This window comes from Macaca nemestrina, chromosome 19 (genome assembly GCF_043159975.1).
Source record: "Macaca nemestrina isolate mMacNem1 chromosome 19, mMacNem.hap1, whole genome shotgun sequence".
Taxonomy (NCBI): Eukaryota; Metazoa; Chordata; class Mammalia; order Primates; family Cercopithecidae; genus Macaca; species Macaca nemestrina.
The window spans coordinates 38,238,116-38,258,287 of record NC_092143.1 but is presented as its reverse complement, the minus strand read 5'-3'; the positions used below and the strand labels follow the sequence as shown (position 1 = coordinate 38,258,287).

At 34.6% G+C, this 20,172-nt stretch overlaps 1 protein-coding gene across 12 annotated transcripts in view; it reads left to right on the top strand.

Annotated features, from left to right (window-relative positions):
• LOC105489423 (DCC netrin 1 receptor) overlaps positions 1 to 20,172 on the top strand; it is a 1,213,781-nt gene that overhangs the window by 1,070,819 nt on the left and 122,790 nt on the right. For all 12 annotated transcript variants that reach the window (XR_011616876.1, XR_011616875.1, XM_071085315.1 and 9 more), the window contains exons 18-20: positions 2,219 to 2,357; positions 7,979 to 8,086; positions 14,596 to 14,790. Coding sequence is in view for 10 of the 12 variants with exons in the window: in XM_071085315.1 (XP_070941416.1) it covers positions 2,219 to 2,357; positions 7,979 to 8,086; positions 14,596 to 14,790 (442 nt within the window). In the remaining 2 variants the exon portion in view is untranslated. The remainder of the gene's footprint in view (positions 1 to 2,218; positions 2,358 to 7,978; positions 8,087 to 14,595; positions 14,791 to 20,172) is intronic.

The following is a 20,172-nucleotide window of genomic DNA, read 5'->3' as shown; positions in this document are numbered from 1 at the left end:
TGCAGTGAGCCGAGATCACGCCATTGCACTCCAGCCCGGGTGACAAGAGTGAAACTCCATCTCAAAAAAAAAAAAAAAAAAAAAAAAGTAAGGCTCAGAGAAGTACTATCTGGTTATTCTATGCTCACAGAGATAACTGGCCATGTTTTTCCAAAGTATTTCTAGGCTTTTTTAAAGATAAGCAGTAGCTTTCTATAAGGTTTTAGAGGAAACTCAGCAATTCATGGTATTACAGAATGCAAAGGTGTCAATCTAGAACACAAAGACGATCTTACTTGTTGGCCTCTCAAATGCCAGTGGTGTCTGTGCCCAGAAACTGTTTTTACTGAGATATGATCCTTCTCTCTTACCTAAAATATTTCTTATTGCCTCATTTCTCCCTTTTATTTCCATTTCTAAGACTTAGAGGTGTTCGTGATCATGAAGGAAGGCAAGAGTGGAAGTAATATATCTGCATGTCAGATACTAGCTGACCACTTTGTGTTTTATTTGATGGAATTTCATCTTCCTGATTATACCAAAAAATATTTACATTTATTTAGGGCATATATTTTTACAGGTTTTTCTTATTTTTTACTTTTGAGACGGAGTCTCACTCTGTCATCCAGGCTGGAGTACAATGACCTGATCTTGGCTCACTGCAACCTTCATCTCCCAGGTTCAAGCGATTCTCCTGTCTCAACCTCCCGAGTAGCTTGGACTACAGGTGCATGCTACCACACCCGGCTAATTTTTGTATTTTTAATAGAGACAGGGTTTCACCATATTGGTCAGGCTAGTCTTGAACTCCTGACCTCAGGTAATCCACCAGCCTTGGCCTCCCAAAGTGCTGGGATTACAGGCGTGAGTCACAGCGCCAACCTACAGTTATTTTTAAGAAGACTTCTGATAAATATTTGAGGTCATCGCTTTAGTAGGCTGGATAGACACATCACTGAAAAGTTATTAGTACAGTTACATATTTATTTGGTGTTGTAATGAAATACACAATTTTCATAACTATAACCTAAGAAGGATTCATAGCAGAATTTTTTTTAAAAGATATCCCTTCCTACAGTAGTAAGGGTGAGATACATATGATATGAGTGGGGGAAAAGAGCTTTTCTTAATTATTTTAGACATAAATAATAACTGTAATAAGTTTTAAAATATTTAACTTTGAAGAAAGATACCTCATACCAAGCACAAAATGATATTTATAAGAGGATAGTCTCAATTTTTTTGCTTATATGGAAAATATACTTTAACATATTAAACCTTGCAGCATGTTTTTTCTTTATTACCCATTTTGATATTTTGAGTAAGCAATAAAGAACTATAATTTACTTTCTACTAAAATATCTCTAACTTGTCATTTAAAAGACAAAGAATGGATTCAAAAGACTACAGTAATACCAACACCGCTTTAAATACCAATGTAATCCTTTAGTATTTATCCAGTTTGCTGTTCCTTCCTTGATCAATTGCTCCAGTTATCATCGTTAAATGTTTGTTTAATGTGAAGTCTACACAAAGAATGAAAACCACGTGACACAGCATTGCTTTTGTCTCATGTTCTCTATAAGATGTAAATGGATTCTGGAAGTCCTAAAAGTTTAAACCTTAAAGGCTTTTTGAAAAACATGATAAGCAGTAGAACTCTAATAAATTAACTTTGTTACCAGTGGAAAATAATAACGATGGTCTATTTAAAATATACAACATTAAAACTTATGCAAAAAAAGCAAACAGATTTTGATTATAAATGAATTAAGTTCAATGCAGAAAATTTCAAAACTCAAGTTGACAGAAGGAAGTGGAATTTGTCCTGTTGCTCTGGTTCTTTAATAAAGGTAAGTATTTAACTTTGAAAAAAGATATCTAAATACAAAACACAAATTGACATTTATAAGAGGCATAGTCTCATATGCCTGATCATATGGAAAATATGCTTTAACATGTTAGACCTTTCACCATCTCTTACTAGGAAAATTTTCTATCTAGTAGCCCCTTTGGACAACCATAATACCTAATTTTATTGGTTATATTGTAGATGGATAATCAGCCAGTGTGAACTGGTTAATAGATGGGAAGTCGAGTCAGTGCTATGCCCTACTCCTCTGCTGTTTGGGAGTAGATTACTTTTGTGCTGGGTTGTTTAACAGTCTTTTTCCATGTCTTGATTTACCAAGTTGATAGAGTTTATTTTTTATCTCTTTGCTATTTCCTACTTGTATAGTCAGAAGACACAACATCTCTAAGTTACACAGCAACAGGCCTCAAACCAAACACAATGTATGAATTCTCGGTCATGGTAACAAAAAACAGAAGGTCCAGTACTTGGAGCATGACTGCGCATGCCACCACGTATGAAGCAGGTATGTGAGGAAATGTCTACCTTTGACCCTTGGTAATCGCATTTCCCAGGTTCTGTGGAAATTAGAACATGTGTTCCCTATGGTGTCTCAATTATACCTTATCTTATATAAAATATTTCATCCTCTATAGTTCATAGCATTTTTATATCTAAGAGTATTCTTCTCACACTAGAAAAATAAATGAATCTCCAATGGCTTAAATAATCTGCTTTCATGATCAATACATGGTTTTTTCAGGATGTTAACTCAGGGGATCTGACTATAAATCTTCTTTTCACTACATTTAAGTAAAGAACAGAAATCTATCCATTGAACTCTGTCCAAAACAGTTGTGTCTTTGAATAATAGCCATGGTAGGTATTTCCCATCTTGAAAAAAAAAAATAGATGCAAAACAAAACATTGCATTACAACTGAAGTCTCATGGATATTTACTGTGAATAACCTTGACTGGATATGGGAAGGAGTTTCCAGGTGGTCTTGTTCACTCTTTGGAAATGGGATAACGTAATAGAAGACCTTTATGCAATTTTAAATAGTTCATATCTAGGGTAATGCAATTCACTGTAATTTTTGCTGGTCACATTTACTATGGATCGTAAATGTAGAGTCTATAACCTTAACAAGGATGCAGTGTACTTGACATTTATAGTTCACAGAAATCCAACTTCTGGAGAATTGAGGGCTTAATATTTTTTTATTGGTTTCATGATATATCATATTTGTGGGTAAACTACACCAATTTTCAAATTTAAAAAAATGCCAATAAAGCTCTTTCCTGGGTAAGTTGAATTTCTCTTTCCATTAGAATTTGTCCCATGGTATTGCAGTTCTAATTTTTTTCTCCAACTATTATCTTAACTATTAGAGTTCTAGTGAGAATATTTTTACATATCTGTAGATACTTCTTTCAACAAACAGATTTCTAGTTGACCTAATTTAATTTTAACATCCTATTTTTCTATTTTACTTAGTATTATCTCTTCTTCTCAGAATTCCACCCTAAATTCAGAATGTTCACAGCTTCTTAGGGTGAATAAGACCAGCTGGATGAGATACATACTATTGGATAGAGTGAACAAGTAAACAGTCTGCTCTTCCTTTTTACTTGAAAGGAGATGAATGTAGATAAATGTGAAATAGTAAAAAATCTGGCCTTCCCTGTGTGAAAGAGAAGTAGTAGTATTTTCATCTTAATACGAGCAAATTCATTCATTTTTTTCCTCTCATAAACATAAAATGCACGCCAACATCTGACTTGATATATGCACCCTATTGATTTCTCATCAACTGCCTAGCCTTGTAGAGACACCAGTGGTGAGACCCATTGCTAACAAAAAGATATTAACTTTTAGAAATGTGGTTAGTATAAAAGGTAATCATCTGGACAAAAGTGTAAATAGCACATAGATAGGATCCCTGAGTGATGATGAGAAGCAAGAAGTAATTCACAAGTGTCTGCAGGTTTTATAACTGTGAGAAGGAAATTCAGTGAATAAAATAACTGTAAAGTTTGCTTCTAGTTCTGCTGTCAGATAAAGTTTGGGGCTACACCATTGTGTGTTGAAATGGCTCATGATAAAGATATGAGTGACAGGAAAATTTTTGAAATCAAACATTTCATTCTGTCCACATAATGAATCCTTCATTTGATTTTGGTTAACTGAAGTAAAATAAAAGTGACAGGAAGGACACCTTAAATAATTAGGACTTGGAAAGAGACAGGCATCAGCCTTATTATTCCTAGGCTATAGAAATTAGGAACTATTGGTCTATCCCCTCAAGGTGCTACCATAGCAATTGCTTGACTCCACCTTTTTTATTTCCTTGTATGTAGATTCAGTTTCACAAAAGAGAGAACATTATTGACATCTCTTGAGACAGGTGAAGGGAGAAGATGGGATAAGACTATAGAATTCCCAATCGATATTACTACCAAGCTTTCAGGATACAGAGGAGAGCTTGTTTTTCCTTTTTTATTTTTATTTTTATTTATTTTTTATTATTATTATACTTTAAGTTCTAGGGTACATGTGCATAACGTGCAGGTTTGTTACATATGTATACTTGTGCCATGTTGCTGTGCTGCACCCATCAACTCGTCAGCACCCATCAACTCGTCATTTACATCAGGTATAACTCCCAATGCAATCCCTCCCCCCTCCCCCTTCCCAGTGATAGGCCCTGGTGTGTGATGTTCCCCTTCCCGAGTCCAAGTGATCTCATTGTTCAATTCCCACCTATGAGTGAGAACATGCGGTGTTTGGTTTTCTGTTCTTGTGATAGTTTGCTAAGAATGATGGTTTCCAGCTGCATCCATGTCCCTACAAAGGACACAAACTCATCCTTTTTTATGGCTGCACAGTATGGCGATTCCTCAAGGATCTAGAACTAGATGTACCATATGACCCAGCTATCCCATTACTGGGTATATACCCAAAGGATTATAAATCATGCTGCTATAAAGACACATGCACACGTATGTTTATTGCGGCACTATTCACAATAGCAAAGATTTGGAATCAACCCAAATGTCCATCAGTGACAGACTGGATTAAGAAAATGTGGCACATATACACCATGGAGAGCTTGTTTTTCAAAGAGAAAAAACAAATCCTTGTTTAAAAGGAAGAGAGGATGGGATACTGGATAGTCCAAATAACAAATGCCCAATACAATTCCTATGGCTGAATTCTGAAACTTGAATGTTACCTTCCATTCATGTACTTAATAAAGAAATACAAGTATAGGAAAAATTGAGAGCCAAAGTAATCAGAGGGCAATGCTTGTCTAGTGGACCAAGATATTAATTAAGGGTTTTTAATAATGTTCATTTCAAATTGTCATGCTTTGAGATAGGAACTTGGTAAGGAGTCTATGTATTTGAGAGAATTATGGTCCAATAAAAAAGAAAAAGTATTTTTTAAAGTCCTGAAGTATTATCAGAAATATAATCACAAAATTGTGGACGAGTTGAAATCAGAGCAAACAAAGTGCAGATTCTGTCTGGAAAAATAAGAGGAAGTTTCACAAAATAAGTGATATTTGAGCTATGGCTTAGTTGAATCATCACATACTCATTCCAGGGATTTCCAAAGGATGGAAAACTCATGTGTAAAAATACCCAAGCAGGTGTCAGAAAGATGATGTGTTAAAGAGACACTTATGATTGGCTCAAAGCGAGTTGAGCACAGTGTTCATGGGACAACAAGGGGAATGAAGTACATAAAAGAAAGTAGAATATAAATCCTAGAGGTCCTGGTGTTTATTTTTATTTATATTTAATCCAAAGAGAATGGGTAGACAACGAAGAATTTCTAGAAATCATTCCAGGCAGAACTCAAGAACTCAGGAGAAGAGCAAGCCAGAGGAATTCTACTTGACTTGGTAGGGATTGTTGAAGTTGTAAAGGCCATATTATTTTCCAAATATTAAGGAACAGTGTGCAGTTCATATGATAATGCTAGACATTTGGGTCATTAATTCCAATACCAAATTTTTATTCACCAATATTCACATGACTTGAGGAAAAATAAGAGCTTGCACAGCACCTGAATTAGATAGGTTGTTAGATTTTTTAAATTAAATAACTAATTCTTCAATGAATTATGTTGTTAGCCAAAGTTGAAGAGTCACTTTATCCTTTTTGAATATGTAACAGATTCAGTGAAGCAATCTAATCATCATCATTTGACTATTTTCTAAACAAACGTCAATTTGAATTTTAACATAGTTAAGACAAAACAGGCTATTTTCACTGGTAAAAAAGACAAAGATTTTAATTACTTCCATAAGTGGAAAATTCCTTGTGATGTTTGATACATACTAATCTAAGTTATTTTGTGACTGTATCTTACCTTCCCATTCATAGTCGGGAAAATATCCTGAATGACCTTTCTGTGAGAATAATCCTTTTTAAGACAGTATTGTCTTTTTAGTATTGTGCCATAATGAATCTGCATTTCTTGCAATAATTTCCTGATCTGGTTTCATTAAGCCATATATATCATATTATATTATACCACATTTGTTATTTTATACTGTGTTAGTATATATTCAGTCTCTTGCTAAGGGATCAACTACACTGGATCTATGTTTTCTTCTTCTTCTTTCCCTCCTTCTCTTCTAATTCTCTTTCTCCATCCATCCCTTCTCCTTCTTTTTTGAAAATGTGAATATATTAAGTACATTGTCGAGCATTAAAATTAATTGCGTGTTTGGTTAACCTGGAATCCCAGTGACTTTGAGGATCAGGGTGTTGGAAAGAAAATGGTATTATAAATGGGAATGATGGATGTCTCCTCTATTTGGCTCATATTCAGAATGCTATTCAGGAAGAGATACTGGAAATACAGTGTTAATAATGTCCAGATTCTGCAATATATGATCAGCAGAAGCACCAAAGTGAATAGGGTGAAGATGAGTTCAGAATTCGAGACTGATTTCTAAATGTCTTGTCATACACAGAATTTTTATGTGGAGACCAAGAAATTCCTCCAGATCCCAAACATAGAGCCCAATATGTTACGAATCTGCCTTTGTTAGACTAAGGGTAGCAAAGATGCCGTGGATAATAGACTTGCGGCATTGTGAGCTACCCAGAAGGAAAACTGTCTTCCAAAACACAGAAAGTGAGAGAGCAGATTGGAAGAAACCTGGAAGATGCTGGGCTAACTTAGCCAGTTTGCTGCCACCTTTAAATATTTAAAATTGTGTTGAGTACAACATGTGGGAGAAGTAGCCTTAGGAGCAGGACTTTTTGCCATGTTATTTCATGCTGGATTAATACTAAGACACTCGTAGTTTTTACCTCTTCTATTTTAATTTCTCTTGTGTGCCTTCCTGTTGGTTTAGAAGATGCCTAATATGTCACCTAACTGAGATATTTTGACCCCAGTTTTAACTCATTTTTGAAAACTTTTTGGCTTTTAAGGAAGTATAGAATTAGATGACATTTTTATTTATAAATGCCTACAGTTGTAACAGAATTCTTTTGAAGACATATAATCATCCAGTGTGGCAACATAGTGAGACCCATCTCTACAAAAATCAAAATTAAAATTAAAAATTAGCCAAGAGTAGTGGTGTGCAACAGTGGATCCGACTACTCAGGAGGCTGAGGTGGGAGGATCACTTGAGCCCAGGAGGTTGAGTCTGAAGTGAGCTATGATTGCACCGCTGCACTCTAGCCTGGGTAACAGAGCAAGACCCTGTCTCAAAAAAAAATAAAAATAAAAATAAAAATAATTAAAAAACTAAAGAAAGATACGTAATCATCTGTCTCACTAAGTATACATTTCTTCCTTCTTATAATGATTCTTATATTTTTAGTGTGAGCCCACTTGAAATACCAGTTGTACTTTTCTCCTTTATATTCACACATACTCTCTTCTGCTCTCTAGAATCACACCTTGGGAATCATTTGATTTCCATAAAAATTATTAATTTTTGTATCCTTGTTTGCTTATTTAATTCAAATCCTTGACATAAACTGTAAATGACAAAATAGAAATGATATACTTCTCGATAGATTCTGAATGTCAACATCATGATGAAAGTTGCACCAATGTTTATTTTTTTTCACATCCAATGACAAGGCCTTGTCTCTGTCTCACCTCACAGCCCCCACCTCTGCTCCCAAGGACTTGACAGTCATTACTAGGGAAGGGAAGCCTCGTGCCGTCATTGTGAGTTGGCAGCCTCCCTTGGAAGCCAATGGGAAAATTACTGGTAAGCATCTCCACTTTCTCTCCCAGCATAGCTCTCCCTTGGCCTGTAATTGCTTACCCCCTACATGAACTGCTCCTGCCTTTCGTGTGGCATTTTTCTGTTTCTACATCTCAGCTGACTCCGTGACCCTTTCTGATTGTCTCTTCTTTCCCCTTTTGACCATGGAATTCTTCTAATGGTGCATATAAACACACACACACACACACACACACACACACACACACACACACACACACACACTTCATTTGATTTGCTTCACGAAATGTGTATTTCAATTAGAATAGATCTTTTTCTTTTTCATTCTCTGAAGCATTAAGACAACCTTCTAATGGAGCGCCCCTGAGTATAAATGTCTATAAAGAAGCTGGTTGTTTGGCAATTATGAAACACAAAAGATGCTTAATGACTATGTATTTTTTTTTATATGGCACATAAGGAGGTTTGGGGATTTTTAGTTTCTCACTTAGGCTTTAGCTTCTTACTTAAATCATACAGTTCACAAAACACTTAATATTGACTGACAGAAATTGAACATAATGAATATTTCACAGTGACAGATTTTATTTTGCCAAATATTGCTGATTACATCAATGCCTAATTAAAGCATCCATTAGAAGCCTGTAATGTTAATTTAGTATGAAAAATATAATGGAGTTCTATCAGAGATTTTGCATTTAAATGATCACTTTAGGCTTTTAATAGATGTCTCCATAGCATATAATTTTTATGAAAAATATTGTATAACTCAAAATGTGAACATTATAGTCTAATTAACTTGAACCATTGGGTTAGGAACATGTAAGAGTCACTCCTTTTTCCTTCTTTTTTTGCATACAAGAGCTGGATAGCATTATTATAAATTAACAAAGTAATTCAGCCATCCTGTGATACAGAGAGATAAGCATGGAAATCATACTTTCAGAAGGCACACTTACTTTATGTAATTTACTTTCTGAATTTTGCAAAATGAAAAGATAATGTGAAAATTCCAAATGTGATTGAAATTTAAGTTGAAGATTTGTTTTCTCTAGGAAATTGCTCTTAGCGCAATAGCAAACAGAATTTTTATTTGAGCTGACTAATATGGAAAAAGAAGAGAGGCACAAAATTTCCCCAAGATCTTATATGTTCACTTGTCAGTGTGCCAGGCCTTTTAAAACTGAGACTGGCTCATTCCAATTTTCTTTTTTTCCTCCTCATTGTTATAATCTCTTTTCATTGGTTCTATGGCAGTACTTGTGTAGCTTTTGATTTGTTTATATTTTATTTTGTTATAATCAGTTATTTATAAGCTTATGGAAAATCAACAGATAATACGTTTGAAGAGAAAAAAAACAGAATCAAAGCTGTCTAAATAAAAACAAGTTCTAATATAAAAAGATATGTTTTTGGCAAAGGAAAAAACAAGTCATATTATCCACTCATTTGAATTCTCCACTCTTATTTAAGTAAATCTTGTCAGTCAATGTAAACAATAGAATAAGTTTTTAACTCTGAAAGAAGGCTTAATTTTGCTTCTTCAGGAAAAAAAAAATAGAAGTCTAGCCCGTATTGAGAAATGAAAATTAATCTAAGCAATAAAATTATATATGCCAAAATCACAGTGCATATAAAAGAAACTTTGTCCACATACTTTACTTAGATATTTACTATTATATTCAATGGATCTTTCTATTAAAAATCCATTCTCTCACAATGGAAAAATAAAAGTATGGGAGACAATACTTTTGCCTTTAAAAGCCTGGCTCATTTATGAAAACAAAATTGTATTATCAAGTTGAGATATTTCGACTCAATTTAACAGGGAGCAAACACTAAGAACCCTTAAGAGAATTTCTGTGTCATGTGTATTTTGATTTCTTTATTCAAATTACTTCCAGAAAATAGAATGATAAAATATTAAAAACACTACACCACTAAGTGGAGGGCACAAATTTGCTATTCTCAGCTTCCCGTAGAAGTATAAAAATTAATAATAATAATAATAATAATAATAATAATAAGTAAAACAAAAATGAGCTCTTTCTCAGTGTGGCCAGGTAGATGTGTGCCAAGGAGTGATGTGCTCTCATGTAACCTCTGTATTTTTTTGTTTTCCTAAATCCTTCATGTGTGTGGCAGGCAGTAGAGCAGGGTAGTTAAGAACTCAGGCTTCTAAGGGAGACACATGAGGAATTCATTTAACATCCTTGAGTCCCACTTTCTCACTTTCTCATCTATAAAATAAAGATAGTAATAGAACCACACTAGAAGAATTGTTATAATACAGTGCTGAGAAAAGTCCCTGATACCCAGTGAGCACTGAAACAAATCGACTATTATTATTCCAATTTGAAATCCATTCTAGGGTGAGGCTTTACTAATGTGCTTTATACAGAATTCAGATCATCAATTTTTAAATATAAGTACTCACAAAGATTAAACAAAAAAGAAGGAAATTCAGATAATCCCAGTGCCTAAATTCTCTGACCATAAACTGGCAAGTTAGGAATTTGGACGGCCATTTTCAGAAGAAAATGGTTCAAAATACATTAAGCATTTATATTATGCTTGGCATTCTTCTAAGATCTTTAGTATAGTATAAGTGATTACATATTCCTGTTATTCCATTTTGAAATGAAAAGCTTAGGCCTTTCCTGAGTAAATAATTTGCCCAAAGTCAAGTAAGCAAGATGTGGCAGAGCCAGGATTTAAAACTCAGGTTTATACTCTTAATTATTACACTATGTTTTGCTCCAACTTATTAGCATTCTACTGGGCTAAATCAGTGATTTGCAGCTGATTTTTAATTTAATTCATATGAGAAGGGACTGAGCATGGTAATTTTTAAAAGCTTCCCAGGTGACTTACTGTATAGCCAGAGATGTGAAACATAGGCCTAAATAAATGCGGTGCCCAACAATATTTAAGACCAGAGACCAACACAGATAGAAGAGTTAGGTCTTTCAAAGATTATTTCCTTATTAATACAGTCTAATATGTAAGATTATATTCTATTTTTCTGTGTCATTTGATAGTCTAGTTTAATTTGTCTCCCGTTTGTAAAATCATCAAAGCACTTTTCTTCCCACTGCCAGGATATAGCTTCTCAGTCTGATTTGCAGAAATTTCTTCCACTTGCTTCTTAAATATTGCTTTCCAGAAGGCAGAACATTTTATTCCCTTTGTTACTTTCTCTGGAAAAGTATCTATAGTAGAGTTAGGAATTCTGAGGTTTAAAAAAAAAAAAAAAAGAAAAGAAAGAAAAAGAGGCCAGGCACAGTGGCTCATGCCTGTAGTCCCAGCACTTTGAGAGGCTGAGGTGGGAGGATCACCTGAGGTCATGAGTTCTAGACCAGCCTGGCCAACATGGTGAAACCCCATCTCTACAAAAGTACAGAAATTATCCAGGCATGATAGCAGATGCCTGTAATCCCAACTACTGGGGAGGCTGAGGCAGGATAATTGCTTGAACCTGGGAGGCGAATGCTGCAGTGAGCAGAGATCCAGTCATTGCATTCCAGCCTGGGTGACAGCGCGAGACTCTGTCTCAAAAAAAAAAAAAAAAAAAAAAAAGCGATACTTGGACACAGAGAGTAAGTATACAAGTACAGAAAGGTAGTGAGAAACCAGTACATTTGTTCAACTTGTGTGGTTATATAGAAATGTATAAGGTAAGACTTCAATGATGAATTTATTATCTCTCAAATATACCAAACATACACATCCCAGTGAAGTTGTTTGTTTTCTCCAAGGCCATTTTTTAGACTTTTTAATGATGAGGTCTGTTTCTATTCTCCATCTCAGTTCTTAAATTTTAAGAAAAGGGTAGGCTTCACCACATATATAAGGAATTTGCTCAGATACAATTTGGAATTGTCAGAAACTGATGTCTGCACCTTCAACTTTAGTTTGATCCCAGAGCTGTCGATTTTAAACGCTTTATCTTGGTAAGCGTTAAATTCTTTATCTTGGTAAGCCTTTTAGCTTCGAAGCTCTCAACATCTCAAGATACTCATATCTTCATCACTGACATCACAACAAATGCCAAAAATGTACAGATCCCACATATCCACATATCCTTGTTGATCACAGAAATCATTTGGGGTACAGATTACTGAGGTTACCCTTGACATATAGTATTAGAAGCCTATTGTTGTATAGCAATATTCCTGACCTTGTTGATCACAGAAATCATTTGGGGTACAGATTGCTGAGGTTACCCTTGACCTATAGTATTAGAAGCCTATTGTTATATAGCAATATTATCACAAACTTAGCAGGTTAAAACTGCACATATTTGTTATCTTATAACTTTTGTGGGTCTTGAATCTGAGCACAGTTTAGCTTTGGGGTCTCTTACAAGGCTGCAAATTGAGATGTTCACCTGGCTGAGGTCTCATCTTTGGTTTCACAGGGGAAATAGTTGCTTCTAAGCTTATGTGATTGTTGTCATGATTCATGTGATTCAACAGCCGGTATCTAACTGGCTGTTGGCCAGAAACCACCCTCAGTTCCTGCCACAAAGTATTCTCCGTTGGGCAGATGTCTTCATCAACGGCAAAAGAAGAGAGTCAGGTATCTGCTAGCAAGGCAGATGTCATGATCTTAAGTAACACCATTGTGAAATTGATATTCCATTGCATTTACTGTCTTCTATTGGTTAGAAACAAGACTTAGGACCCATCTATATACCGACAGAAAGGAATACACAAAGGCATGATATTACTAGAGGATGAGGATAATTGGTGGTCATCAAAAATTGTTCACCACATGTATTAAATCAACATATCCTGCCTTGGGGTCTGTATTTTATGATCTGTACCTATCCTTCAGGTAACTGTTATGATTATGCAGATTTGGGAAATACCGAACCTAGGGGAAAGGTGAAAGTCAATACAAAACACATGTAAATTTTCAGCATTTGTCAAAATTTAAGAGAAATGGTCTTCCAGATGTTGGAGATTGTAACATTGCTTAATCTCACATAATCAGAAGGACAAAATATCCAGTGATGCATCCCCCAAGCCCAGGCATAATTCTATAAGGCACTATAGAATTAAGTGATAAGTGATACAAAACGGTACATGTGTTTTTATTTTATTGAAGTGTGTTACAATGTTTATGGAGAGGAAATTTGTGATTGAGGAAGGTTTCATAGGCCAAATACAGCTTAAAGTACACCTTAATGGATGAGTAGGATTTGGATGGAGTAAGGAAAGGTGGAATGGTGTGGGAATAAGCGGGAAGGAAGAATAATCATGGTATGGAGAACAGTCTTCCTCTAAGCGAGGGTTTGTGCTGAGATGTACATAGTGTGCATGGCTATTTTCTGAGTCTGAGAACCCTCTGACATAACCCATAACCACTGCAAAGACCCGTGGGTGAAGATCTCCAGTCCAGCTGGGACAAGAGGGACTCAAAAGGAAAGAATAGGTAAATCAAAGGAAGACACTTGCTCTTAAGAAAATGACTTACAAAGAATGTATTTGATGCATAAATAAAATGAGGGACACTTATAGCCTATGTTATATAGATAGCATTGAAGAATTGTGGCAGAAATGGAGATCAGCATGACATTTGTTTATCAGTGACACCTATCATGAGTGCCTTTACAATATTATCTGACAACAAAATATAAAAGTTGTTAATTTTTTTTAATTAGAGCTAGGTCACAAATTGGTTAAGTATAGTGTTAGAATATAAATACGTGACAAGAATCCTTGGATTTTTCGGGTACATGTTAGACTGTCATAACTGAGTACACAAAACTAGCATTCAAGTAACATATCCCCTAACACAGAAAATAAATAATACTATCTAAACATAGGTTATTAATATCTAAGATAATAACTAGATTATGTACAGTTATCCAGCAATACTTATTTATTTGACAAGCTAGACAGGACTGGGAGAAATAGTATACTGGTAAAGAATCCCATACATAGTGTGGTGGTGAAGAATGTTGCCCAGACATTTTACCAATCAGCTTGGGTCACCTGTGGCTTCATCATCTGTGAAAGGAAAGCAACATAGCGCCTGGCACCCTCACTAAGTCATTATAGTGATCAAATATGATCATTTATTTATATTACACTTTAAACATGCATGGCATTTTATACCTTCCAATACATTTTTATTGAACACAAGTCAAAATAAATATTGTTTATTTTCATCAGTGGACTACAGGGAAAATTATACAGACTTGTTATCTCTGTTTAACATTTTTCATCATGCTTTCATATTAGAGCAAACTAATAATCAGGATTTATAGGTAGCAGAAAGCACACATTTTTAAATGTGGCAGATATTTTTATTTCTAACAGCTTATTCTATTTTCTGATTCTGTACATTGCAGCAATTATCTAATCCTTGCATTTTGAAAAAAAGACATTACTTACAGAACTGCTGTAGTTTACAGACTGTGGACATATAATTATTGTAAATTACATTTGGAAAACATGGGTATTTGGAAACAGAACTGCAGCATGTAGTACAACAAATTAAGTCACATTTGTCTATTTATGCAGCTTACATCTTGTTTTATACCTTGGACAAGAACATCCCAATTGATGACTGGATTATGGAAACAATCAGTGGTGATCGGCTTACTCATCAAATCATGGATCTCAACCTTGACACTATGTATTACTTTCGGATTCAAGCACGAAATTTGAAAGGAGTGGGGCCGCTCTCTGATCCCATCCTCTTCAGGACTCTGAAAGGTTTGAATACTTTCCTGTTATGCTTTTCTTCTCCTCTGGGATTGTTATAAAATAGCTTTGCAGTCTGTGTTAGAAACAGCCCTGCACCATCTCTTGTTGGCAACATGGCTGCAGTGGACATTTAAAATAAATTAAAATGTATCTTTTTATGCTCAAAGCCAACATATCAAAGAAAGATCTGCCATCAGCACATGGCAAACATATTTAACCTGACTTTTTTCATTTAGGGTCCTTCTAGAAGTTTGTATTGATGTCATGTATATTGGTTCTATTCAAAATATAATGAAACGCTTCAGTCATTTTATATAAGGGGATAAATATTAAAATGTATTGAATTATGTGAATAGCATATTATTTTCAACTTTAGGCATTTCCTTTCAGGTACTATTATCCCTTATATATTAAATAAAATTTTGATATGGCAAGACAGAAAGTTCCAAAACAAACAAAAAAAAAGTGTATTTATTGTAAAGTGTCAAGGTAGAAACTATAAAAGAATTTGCAATATGATATCTAGAAGAAAGATGTTCATACAGAAAAACACTAAAGCTGAATAGTAGTGATTACATCAAAATATTTCCATATAAGTACTTACTATTTTAGAGCACAGTATTATTATTCTGGGGGCAAATGGTTTGAAGAGTCATTTAACAATTGAAAATAATTTGAAACATTCAAATTATTTTGAATGTTTAATTTTGAATGTTTATTCAAAATTTTTGAATGTTTAATTCATTTAACAATTGAATAATTTGAAATAAGTTTCACAGCTAATATTTGAAGTTGTGTATTTAAGGCATGATATGTGTTGTTCTAACGAAGAATAACTTAGCTCTTAAATCTGTGATCACATCATACCTCTACGACTGGCAGAAAGCTTAATACATGATAGTAAACAAAAAATTAGAAACACATGAATGATTGGTATCTCACGCAATTGTTTGACACACTAGAAGAAGAGTCTTAGAATAACTGTATAGCCTATTCCTCAATTCTTCTAGGAAAGGTACCCTAGTAAATAAGAGAGTTCAGAATTCTGATGAGTGAACTATTCAAAAGCTGGGTTTGGGTGGCAGCTAATCTGAAAGTTTGCCAACAACACACAAGCAAGCATTCAGCCAAAGCTTGCATGACAGTTCTTAATGACAGAGAAGTTGGGAGGGAGGTAGGATAGAAATGAGCTAATCTTTGTCTATCTAAATTTTGGGGACTTCATATCTCAATCAGGTTTCACTCCAAATGAGCAATCAAAAGGCAACTTGTTATTCATTTTGTAGCAGCATGAAATGTAACTAGATCGTATTTTGCAAATGCTTCGTTTTTACCTATAGATGAGTGCCAAATTAATTTCATACTCATAATGTTTGCCAACTGAGAGATCTGAGGAAAGGTTGAAGACGATGTAAGGCATCCAAATGTGTTAAACAGCAGAGTGATGAGTTATAAGATTTGCAGGCCCACAAGCCATCCTAGGGATTGTTTAATGAGCTCAGTATTTCATTTGGTACTGTTTATCCTAAGTGTCCGAAACACATCTCGAAAATTATTTTCAAAACTAAGAACAAGTTCAGGAATTTGTTCTATGACATAATAGTTCAAAGAGTTATTTCTAATACCCTGATTTGATGTTTAGTGTTGTCTACCCTAAATGTCATGCTCGATAATAGTAATTCTATTTTAAATACATGTTGCTCATATGCTAAAATAAGTTTTTGATTATTTAGAATTACTCAGAAATATTGATATTGGTCACTTTTATTAATAATTTTATACATGCATGCATCTTACAAGACACCTACAATGACAAATGTTCTAAGACAAATAAATTACTCATCATAAGAGATTTAAAGCTACAACATAAGTGTTTTAAAGATTTGGTGTAGAGCTAAATCTACACCAAAGATAAAATCATGCTATTGCTCTCTGATTTAAGATTTTCAGTTTCCAAAGCTGCACCAAAGAATACTCTGTTCGTCGGCATGTAACTTCGTTTGCCCGAGACAAAGGCTTAGATGTCCTGAAGCTGAGAAAGCTCCCAGTACTCTACTGGGTAATGGGCAAGTGTTTCATAGTAACGCTTACCCCAGGCAGGTGTCCACAAAGTTCATTCCTTCATATTTAGCCTTTGCAATGATCATTCCTTCATATTTAGCCTTTGCAATGATCGCAGCATTTTCTTCTAGAGGCTAGCATTTAGTCTTTTTGGTATTAACAACCAGTCAGAGAAGCACAGGAAGCTCAGTCAATAATCACTGTTTAATTAAAAGGACGTTTGTAATTAGAAAGGGATTATCTTACTACAAACTTATGTAGGTACACATATATGATGTATCTAATTCTTTCTTTGGAATGTTAATGAAAAGAGTCTTGACCTTGATTACTTGACCACATAGGACTCTGCACATACCCACCTTCTTTCCACAAATCCTCCCCAGGGTCCCATTGAGATACGTACACACTGTCAAATTATTGGAAGTCTTATGTCTATCTCTGCCCTATCCTGTGGGTTTTTCCTGCTAACAAAGTATACTTCTCCATGCTGGCCTATCAGGTAATAGAGGAAGGATGCTCCCAGTGGAGTAGACCACAGAGGAATCTGGTGGAGGGAGGGAGTCACTTCCTACACACAAAAGAGTGGTATTCAGCATGAAAGCCCAATAGAGTACAGCAAATTCTCTGGGCATCCTTAGTCATCATTCTGAAATGTGTCTCTCTCCTATCTAAGAATATAGGACTGAAAGCTTTGGACCAGAAGAGAAAAAAGTTCTAGTTGTCAAATTCTTTTATGACAAAAATACATGATTTTTCTTGACAAATGATAGAAACATATGATAGAAAAAAGTCAAAGCACAAATGTAAGTCATTTTTGTCTCTAATAAAAGGTAGTTATGAGAATCCATATGGTCCCTGTTGGAAAATACTCTTCAGTAGATAACATTTTGAGACATTCAAAATTTCTCAAGTTCTATTCAGTGCAGCTTTGCTAGTAGAAAAATAAATTCAAAAGATAAGAATGAGAATGGGTTTGTCTATCATAACATGTAGTTAGTTATTTATCCCTTGCTAAAAATATCTTAGACTGCAGACAATGCATGTATATGATTAAAGATAAAGGGCAGACAAGGAATGGAAATGAGATAAGGGTGGTATTCTCATCTTTTTTGAGGTAATTCTAAAGAGTTCTCACCTTAATATGAGATGCTGATGCGGATAGTTTCTTAAGTGTGTCCCGATCTGGCTGCCAAGCTGACATACTTCCTGGTTATGACCTGGTTGTGACTGCACTTACGACCTTGACATATCCTGTCAAGGATCAGGTCATTGTTGCTGGAGACCTGATACAGCACTTCCAACAACATACTGTCCTTTCTCCACAGCTGTGTTAGGATCTCAGTTCAAAATCCTATTAATGTCCATAAGCTACATATAGTGCAAATGCCTGTCAAAAGCAACTTTATCAATACCATAATAAAACACTATAATAAAATGTATTTGAGAAGCCATTAATTTTCAATGGGAAACAGAAGAGAAACTCTAGATACAATTAAATTGTGGTGATTAAATAAATTAAATGGCTGGTAAACCTTTAAAAAATGTTTGTTAAATCTTGACAAGGTACAAGATTTCATAAAACTTATTTAAACTTTCAGAGAGCACCAAATTCTAACCACTAGCCCATCAGAGTGTCAAGATAAATAAATTCTGCAGCTCTGCTATGCAGCATAGTTCCTATAAATAATATAACTATATTATGTACTTAAAATTTAGTAAGATGGTAGATCATATACTGTGTTTTTACCACAATAAATAATAATAAAAGGGGTGGGAGGAAACTTTGGGAGTTTAGGGGCAAGTCTGTGGCTTTGAAGGTGGTGATGGTTTCATAAGTATATCCTTACTCTCAAGCTCATTGAATTGCATACATTAAATATGGGCAGCCTTTTACTTTTCAATTGTATCTCAATAACTTTTTAAAATAATACTTATAGAATTGTAAAATAATAAACCCTGGCCGGGCGCGGTGGCTCACGCCTGTAATCCCAGCACTTTGGGAAGCTGAGGTGAGTGGATCATGAGGTCAGGAGATTGAAACCATCCTGGCTAACGTGGTGAAACCTCATCTCTACTAAAAATACAAAAAATTAGCCAGGCATGGTGGCACATGCCTGTAGTACCAGCTACTTGGGAGCCTGAGGCAGGAGAATCACTTGAACATGGGAGGCAGAGGTTGCAGTGAGCTGAGATCGGCCACTGCATTCCAGCCTGGGTGACAGAGCAAGATTCCATCTTAAAAATAATAATAATAATAATATAAAAATAATTGTATATATACCATTTTCCAAATAGTAATTCACAATTCAAAATCTACTTATCAAGATATCTTTTCATAGAATATGCCTATATGTTATGTTTAAATGAAAGAAATTATAATTGATTTCTGGTTTAGAAATCTTTCTTAGGAGGTAATAGACATAAACCCTGTTCATCTGAAAGGGGCTTTCACTAACAGAATCAATACTTACGTATTTCAATTCTAAACATTCTTATTAGACAATGATTTGTGCTGCTTTATTTAGAAAAGGAAGGATCACCACCTGTAGGGCATTTAAGGTATTTTTCAAACGATGATTGATGTGCTATAATAGCGCCACATCAGATGAGAGACTATATTATCAGGTGCAGCCTATTATATTTTCTCTATGTGAGTTTTACTGAGACATGTACAGGAAGCAGTCGCCAAGTGTTGTATCCTGTCTATCAAGTTTGAAAGGAATTAAGTGAGTTAAATATGCCCCAAAGACTCAAAACTCAAAGACGGTCAAGTCTAGGTAAAAATAATTCTATTAGTAATTGATGGAGGGAAGCTTATGAAGGTCTGCCTTGGTCAAAATATCATATAATTTTCATAAATATGATAATACTAGAGATTTACCTCTTATTTAGGTTCATTTGATTAGCAGGAAAAGTCATCTTTAAAACAAAATTTAGCGAGTTTAAAATTTAAAATTTTTATATTTTTAAATTTAAATTTCAAAAAGTCATTTTTAAGACTATTACTTATAAGTCATCCGAAATTGTCAACAACTCAAGAGCTATCTTCACAAGGGCTAAAGATTTATCAAGATATTTGGATTACATTCTACCATATTTATGATAGCCAATTATTTTACCCAATCGATGTGAGAATTGGTGAAGTTGTTTAAATAAAAGTCACATACAAGAAAATAGCTTCCTGAACTTTCTTAACTATATATATATGGGTGATAATTACTTGGTAATTGTGTGCGTTTTTTTTTACTGTTAATTCTAGTTTTAATTAAATTTATGTAATTGTTCTGAGTTTATGTTTAGAGGGATATAAAAAGTAAGATAATTTTAGGA